This window comes from Sceloporus undulatus, chromosome 2 (assembly GCF_019175285.1).
Source record: "Sceloporus undulatus isolate JIND9_A2432 ecotype Alabama chromosome 2, SceUnd_v1.1, whole genome shotgun sequence".
NCBI lineage: Eukaryota > Metazoa > Chordata > Lepidosauria > Squamata > Phrynosomatidae > Sceloporus > Sceloporus undulatus.
In genome coordinates this window covers 170443149-170451567 of record NC_056523.1, presented here as the reverse complement: position 1 = coordinate 170451567, position 8419 = coordinate 170443149, and the positions used below count along the sequence as shown (strand labels likewise).

At 43.6% G+C, this 8419-nt stretch overlaps 1 protein-coding gene across 1 annotated transcript; it reads left to right on the top strand.

Moving 5' to 3' along the window:
• The first annotated feature begins 3017 nt into the window (after positions 1 to 3017).
• LOC121920202 (reprimo-like protein) lies at positions 3018 to 3461 on the top strand. The gene has a single exon (XM_042447265.1). The coding sequence runs from the start codon at positions 3018 to 3020 to the stop codon at positions 3459 to 3461; it is 444 nt and encodes a 147-aa protein (XP_042303199.1).
• Positions 3462 to 8419: the final 4958 nt, after the last annotated feature.

Genomic DNA, 8419 nt, shown 5'->3' with positions numbered 1-8419 from the left:
TTCTGTGAGTCTCCTCTGAAGGCTTGTCTGGTTTCCAAACCTTCCTTAAAAGTTTTTCCACATTTATTGAAATGCAGATTTTAATATGGCTTGCTAGCAATTTGGGGTAGGGCTCCTGTGCTTTTAACAAAGACAAAACAGTAAGGAATTTAAACTGGTCATGGTCTCCCTATGAGGTTGTGTGCACTGCTAGTTGGATCATCATCTAGAAGGCAATGCCATAACAACAAAAAGTTAACATGGGTTTCAGAGAAACAAGTCATGCCAAACAAAAATCTGATCTCTCTTTTTATATATATAAAATTACCAGCTTGGTAGATGAAGGGAATGCTGTGGATATAGCATATCTTGATTTCAGTAAGGCCTTTGACAAGGTTTCCCATAACATTCTTACAAACAAGGGCTAGAGAAGGTAACTGTTACATGGATTTGTAATTGGTCGACTGGCAGAACCAAAGGGTGCTCAACAATGGCTCCTTTTCATCCTGGAGAGAAGTGACCAGTGGGGTCCCACAGGGCTCTGTCCTGGGCCCAGTGCTAGTTAACATCTTTATCAATGACTTGGAGGACAAAATTGGGGGCATACTTATCAAATTTGCAGATGATGTCAAATTAGGAGGAATAGCTAAAACCCCAGAGGGCAGGATCAGAATTCAAAATGGCCTTAATAAATAAAGAAGCTGGGCCAATGCTAACAAAATGAATTTCAACACTGAGAAATGTAAGGTACTGAACTTAGGGGTGCAAATGAAGGGAGGAGAAAAGAGGAGAAACATGGTCAAAGCGGCGAGCAGATGTGATAATATGTGCAGCTGAATGCTGGACAGAGATTAAAGGATGGAGGTGAGAGAGAGGAAGCCCTGTCAGAAGAAGGTTACAATAATCTAGTCACGATACCACTAGGGCAGAGTCTTGGCAGTAGAGGCTGAGAGGAATGGACGGATCTTGGCAATGTTGTGGAGAAAGAATCTACAGGCCTTGGCGGTGGCTTGGATCTGGGGAATGAACGACAGAGAAGAGTCAAAAATGAAGCCAAGACTGCGGGCTTGATGAACCAGTTGAATAGAAATGTCATCGACAGAAACAGAAAAGTAATACTGAAGGGTGGGTTTAGGTGGAAAGACAAGAAGCTTCAAGCGCCAAAGCCGCATCCACTGAGAGATAGCAGTCAGACAAGAAGAAACTTGCTGTTCAAGCCCCAGCAAAAGGTGGAGAGATACAGTTGAGTGTCATCGGCATACAGATGATAGGAGAAACCAAAAGAACTGAGGAGTTTACCTAGGGACAATGGGTATAGAGAGAACAAAAGGGGACCCAAGACAGGGCCCTGGGGAACTCCAACAGATAAGGGAACAGAGGACGAAGTCTGACCACCAGCAACAACTGCAAAAGATCTATCTGACAAATAAGATTTAAACCAGTCGAGAGCAGAGTCTGTCCCTGATCTAAATATCATTACAAGAGCACGGATTTTACAAGATCAGGCCTTTAAACACAATGTGGTTGGCTACAAATCTTAATTAACTGTGAGTCTGGGATTGTAAAAAGGCATTCATATTTTGAGCCGTGAATCTACCATGGTTCCACTTTCGTCCTTTTTTATTCATGTACATTATGTTCTCCTGAAAACTAATTGAACACCAACCAGTCCCACCCCTCTTGGCTTCTGGCATCCTCTGGCTGTGCCAAGATCTGGCTGGTTGGTCCATAGGACAGTTACAGAGCAAAGTCCCTCCCACACACTATCAAGAGCAGTCTTTTGCATTTAAGGCACTACATAAGAAGTGGGGGATATATTGCCTTCTAGATGTTGTTGGACCCACGGAACGGGATGGGGCTAAGAACTGCATTTTACTGCACAAGGGAACACCGACGCTGCCCGTTTTAGGGCCAGTGCGATAAACTTCCATGTATAGAGCCATAAAGGCCTTACATTAAGGAAAGATAAGGAATAAAAATTGGTGCTGGTACTGCAGCCACAACATTGTAAGTTCGATCCTAGAGGAGGGTTTCAAGGTCCACTCAGCCTTCCATATTAAGTTGGTAAAATGAGTACCCAGCTTGTTGGGGGTAATTGGCTTATATATTGTAAACCGCCTAGGGAGTGCTAGTTCACTGATAAGTGGTATAGAAATGTACTTGCTATTGCTATTCCTTCTCCATCAAATGCCTTTTTGACCTCTCAAAAACACACTTCCCTTTCCTTTAATAAGTCTGCCTATTGGTGTATCTACACTATAGAAATCATGCAGCTTGACAGTACTTTAAGTCCTATGGATTTGGAGTTTTACAAGGCCTTTAAGCCTCCTCTGCCAAAGCAGGCTGGTACCTCACAAAACAACAAATCCAAGGATTCTGGATAGACCCATGGCAATTAAAATGATGCAACCTCCTTCCACCCCACTTCCTAGCACTACTTCTATTGCCAGTTGTTGTTTGTGTTGGTTTTGTTGAGTGTCTTCAAGTCATTTCCAAATTATGGTGACCCAAAGGCAAACCTATCACAGGGTTTTCTTGGCAAGATTTATTCAGGGGCAGGGTTGCCTTTGCCTTCCTCTGAGGCTGAGAGGGTATGACTTGCCAAACATCACCCAGTGAGTTTCCATAGCTGAGCGGAGATTTGAACCCTGGTCTCCAGGAGTCGTAGTCCAGTGCTCAAACCACTACACCACACTAGCTCTCACACCACCACAGTAAAGGGAAGAGTAAGAATATTTTGGTGACAGTGGTGGGATCTTGCCATTTTTCTCTTACTTAATTTTCAGTCTGAGCCTGAAACATATTTTGGGAGCTCAACCGACATACCGACCCATTTTGCAAGCGAGGCATGTTTTCCAAACCCTCAGCATCCTTCTCCAAGTGCCAGCATCTTTGAAGCAGAGAGACGGGAAGAGTCAGTGAGAGAGCATGTAATGACAATCTGCTCCACAGCTGGAAGAGAATCCTTCTCTTGACATCACTTAAGCCCTCCCCGTCTGCCACTGACCCTCAGCCACAATCCCGCTCAGGGAGCACTCATGCTGCAAGCATCCTGGCGAACAGGCTGCTGGAAAAAGGCAAGGCTGCTGTTTGTGTCTTCAAGGGAGAAGCAGGAGAGGGACCCTGCCATCGGAAGGCTCTGGGCCGCATCCTCCTGCCTGGGTGTCTTACAGATGACTAACAGCACTCTCTCCAGCCGGGATGCTTCCCCTCCAGGGACGGTTCCTTCTACAGTGGACTCCCTCATCTCCTCCTGCTGCACCCTGGTGACAGCGGCCTGGGTGCCCAAGGAGGATCAGAGGAACCAGCAGGTGGTGAGGATGGTCCAGATCGCAGTGCTGTGCGTGCTCTCCCTGACTGTCATCTTTGGGGTGTTCTTCTTAGGCTGCAACTTGCTGATCAAGTCGGAGAGCATGATCAACATGCTGGTGAAGGACCGGAGGCCCTCAAGGGAAGTGGAAGTGGTGATCATTGAGACTTAATTCCACCAGGGGAAGAAGCAAAAGGATGTGCATGCATTGCAGTTTTTTTAGGGGGGATCTATATCCTGCCAGCTCTTTAGAGTTTCAAGATTATTTGGAGAAAGTTGCCTGTTCATTCCTTAGCTGCAGCACTTTACAAAGGCAACAAAATGGAAATGGAGGCAGGTGGCAGTGGATTTGCACTGAGTAAGGTGTGTTTGTCTTGGGCACTATCAGGGAATCTGTGCTCCTGCTGATCATTTTAAAAATTACTTCTCCATGGCTTGACTAGACTCTCCCACCTACAGAGGCTTTACAAAATCTTCACTCTCCTGACTTGCCAGGCAGGTAACTACCAGGACAAAGGTACTCCTGCCTTGCACTTGAATGTTTCAGACGAGGGCTCACACAAACTGTGTTTTGTGTCACCCGTGACCCACCAAGTCTCCATCCCTTTGCTGCATCTCTATTCTGGTTTGGGTCTGTCATGAGGAAGATGTACAGCTGCCACGCCCTGGAAAGAAGAAAAGCAGGGGCGGAGTGACGAGAACACACAGAAAGACACTTGAAGCACATCCAAATGGTTTTGAACTCTGCCAGATTGGCTGCATGTCAGCTTCACCCCCTCTCTTCACCTAAAATGGAAAGTACGCGTGGTCAGCTCTCCGGCAAGAGAACCGCGGCTGCTCTATGTGCTATGTCATTGCTATTAAATTTTGTGTAAACCCAGTGAGGATGACTTTTGTATAGTAGCGGACAGTGATGGGTTGTTTACTGCGCTCTTCCTCAAACTTAGCCAGCTGTCCCTCTGTAAAATAGAGGTGCTCAAATTTAAATGGAGGGCAGTTCAGGGGTGGAGCATCCATAAATGGGTTGGCCATGAGGATTGATCCTAGCCATTTCTAAGGAAAGGAGATTGGGGTAATAAAAATACCCTGGTCTGTGGCCCCATGGCCTGGATTCAATGACATCACTAGAGATGGCTTCACTGGGTCTGGTAACCTTCCCCTTTGACCTCCTCCCATACAACACCACACAGAATCCTTAGTAATGTTTTTTGTACGCATGTTTCTTATGATTCCTATATATTACTGAATAAAGAAAAAACTTTTAAAAATTAAATTTAAATTTAAGTCAGGACAGTTTTAAGTGGAAGAACATCTCTCCTATTCTCATCTCAGACTACTTTAGCCACTGAAAAGGATAAAAAAATTATGCTATGGAGACAAGTCGATATATTCTTTTCTTCTAGAGACAGTTTAAACTTGATCTGCCTCATGTGATTGGATCTGTCGGACTTATCATATGATCTATGATAAGTATTATGTGACTAAGGAAAAAAAAGCATGTCCCTGCTTTTCCCAGAAGGCCGATGTTGTCTTGAAAGGGAGGATAATTACTTGTGTTGCATAGTATTCTCTTTCCACTTTTGCCTTTGGTCAGGCAGATTTTTGAGGGGTTTTTTTATCATGATGGTTATGGGAAAAGCTTCCTTTGCTTAACTAACTAGTAGAAACTGGGCAGCCCTGGGAGAGGCAGGATCCCACGTGGTCCTTGGGCCCAAGACCTTCCCCAAACATCTGAGCTAAAGTTTTAAAGAATTCAATGGAAACATTTTTGCTTACAGTATTTATTTATTTATTTTTAGTTGATTTATAATCTGCTTTTATGATGTATGTAAGTCACTTTAATGCATTGCTGGCCAAAAAATATCTTCAGGAGATGCTGTTTAGTGTTCTGATCCAATTTCAAGGTTGCCTCCACTCTCAAAGGGCAGAAAACCACCACCCCCATTTGCAGAATGTAACTTCTGGTTACCCCAACAGCACTGTTATGACCCATATGAAACTGAAAGCAACCAAAATAACCTATTAAGCTGTGGAGCCTGTCCCCTGAAGTTTATCTTTCATATAGAGAAGATCTTTCTGCTTATAAACTTATGAAGCCGTTTACTTTCTTGTAGTCTAGGATGTTTGGCCCATGTTTCATCCTTGGATGCTTGTATCAATAGACAAACTCCTTACAGCACTGAATTCCCTTTCACAGGCAGAGAAAGGTTCTTGCTGGAGTTAACTGAAACTGGGGGGAAACCTAAGGAAGGAAGGCCGTCAGGATTACATAGGTGCTTCTGTATCTGTAAGTAGAGCAGATATGATAAATACATAGTAAGTTTCCAGTGCTCCCAGATCCAAAGAAAAAGAAGCTATTTTGTGCTGCTGCTGGAATTTCTCACTGTTTGGATGTAGGGAACATGTAACTCTATTGATTTGAAACCCTTCATAACTTGGTTTGTGTGGTCAATCCATTCCTTCAAAAAACAAGGAGGAGTCCTATGGCATCTTCAAGACTTACATGTTCATGACGTACTTTGTTTTCATTTCCCACAGAAAACATCATCAGGCATCTAAGCAGCAAGACTGAATCTCCCAATCTTACGCCATCAGAAAAGTGTTAGCATTTAAAGTGCCGCAAGAGTCCTGGTGGTTATTGTTTGACATGACAGTTGAGCCAAAGGAAATGTATACAAATGTTTAAATGTGTATGTACCAGAGATGTGAAGCTTCATGAACTGCTTTGTGAAGCAATTCTGTGTTGATCTACTCAGAGGTAATCTTTATTTAATCCAATGGAGTTTACTGATAGGTCATTATAGGTAACAGAGGTGGGAACTGCTGGCCCATCAGGTTTTTTTGACTGCAACTCTCCTGATCCAAGCTATGCTGTATAGCTGAGGATCTGAAGTCCAAAACATCTGGATGTCCAATCTTCATCCTAAGGACTTGATTATACTGTACTTGGGCAGTGAATGTGTTTCCATTGCTGCTCAATAATCTCTGGTAGCATTTAGTTAAACAACATAAACAACATCGAGATATCAGGCAGATCATTTTCCCATCCCCTGCAAGCAGCAGCCAATTAAGTAGAGGAGTGAGCAGGGAAATAATGCAGGATGCAATTACATCACTTAGTTCCTGCATCTTCTTTAACAAAATCAGAGACAGCCAAAGAGCAGCCCCAGATGTTATTGGATAGCCAATTTTGCTGTCTTCTGAGCAGTCCTAGTCCAAATAGGCAGTGGTGAGAAATGCTGGATGTTTCAGGCCACCATCTGCAGGGCTACCTTTCATCCATCTGTGAACTAAAGGTTACCAGAGAAAGGTTGAAGATGGTATGGGGCAATGTTTATTCCCTTTGGATGAATCTTTGGCACTCAAGAGCCTGAATAAGACCTATTCACAATTGCTTCAGGTGCCTTTCCCAGCCTAGCATCCTCAAGAAGTGGTGGACTACATGGGTATGGGAAGTCAAGAACATCCAGAAGACACCAGGTTGAACATGGTTGGCCTAGGGTTAAAGAAGCATGATGGAGTGAACCAAAGATAAAGAAAAAAGGTCAAAGGCAGTATCATTTCAAACAGTAGACTGGGGATTTCATTTTTAATGTATAAGAAATGCACTGCAATCAGAAAACTGGTGCAACAGGGAGTGGAATGGAATACAGCTTTATGGCCCTGAAGTGGTACTCCTTTACTTTTGTAAGTGGAGAGAATTTTTTTTATATATAATGGCATCTACTAATAGCCTAAGTGGATGGCTTAGTGAATTAAATGGTACATAGACTTGCATATGGATAAAACACTAATCCTTAAGCAAGAAACTTAGGCCCAGTATAGACTGCCAAAAAGCAGCAGTTTAGGGCTCAGGATTACAGAGCAACCGCATGGTCCTGAACTCTACTGTGCAACAGCAGTGCCAGCATGGCAGCCTCCCATCCACATGGGGGCGGCCATGATGATGCAAGCATGGCGCAGCGTTCGCACATCATGGTGCCACACTTGCATCATCGACACACAACAGTGTGCCAATGGCACACTCATGGCATCCGCCACACGCACCAAAAAGAACCTGCTTTTAGCAAGTTCTTTTTGGTGTGGAGGAAGGCTGTGTGGTTTGGCTACTGTAGCATCCCTCAGGAGCAAAAATGAGCACCTCCAGCCCACCCTTTTGGGGCAGTCTGTTGAGCCCCTTACTTTTCTTCTTTTTTGGATAAGTTGACAACATGATAGAAGAGGCATTCTGCCCTGTGGGAGAGGAAAGGAGAATGCCTCTTTTAAGGTGGAACTTGCTATCTGGAATTTTTATATATTGCTAGTCAAGTGTGTCCCATGATCCAAACAGCAGGAACATGTTACCCCACCTCTTTTGAGATAAGGCACCCTTCCCCATCTCACCTAGACCACAGGCTATGGGTACTTCGCATACTAATGCTGCTGTTTCTAGTACTGTAATGCCATTTTGTTTTGTTTTGTTTTTTAAAAAAGGACATCTGCTCCATTAATTAGGGATGGGACTCTCCAAGTTGATGTTTTAAAGTGAATTGATCCAATGGACTAATAGATTAAAAGCCACAGCCTCTAATCAGGATGGTTAATAGATCTATTGGTATTGTGACTGCATAGTTCAAGACTGTAGTGTGTCAAAAACAAGGTGCTCACTAGTCATCTCATATCACAAAAAGACCTCATGGAAGAAGAGTGGGCTGTGATGATTTCTCATGTAGTACCCCACAAGAACAGCTTTTCAGAGTCAACTCCAACCAGATCCTGATCATGCAGCTGTTTCTCTCCAAAAGAAAGTCAAAACCAATCCTATTCTGCAGCAGAGAGGGAGACAAAAAATAATGTATGTGTGTTTGTGTGTGTGGATGAACCTTTGCTCTGTAGCAAAAGTAATATACTGGGAAATCTTGAGACATATTTTGTTTTGCTATGCCATTTGAAGTCAGGGAAGGCTCTTCCTCCATGCCAAAACTGATGGATAGAATCAGTAAGGTCTTGTCAGATTTTATTGCTTTTCTCAACGTTAGCATCTGTGCCATTCGTTCAGCTTCCAGCAGGACGTTTCTGGATGATAATATCTCTGGCCAATAATAGAGTTTAGAGCTTGTAGTCAGTTTGACAGTGCATGGAAGACCATAT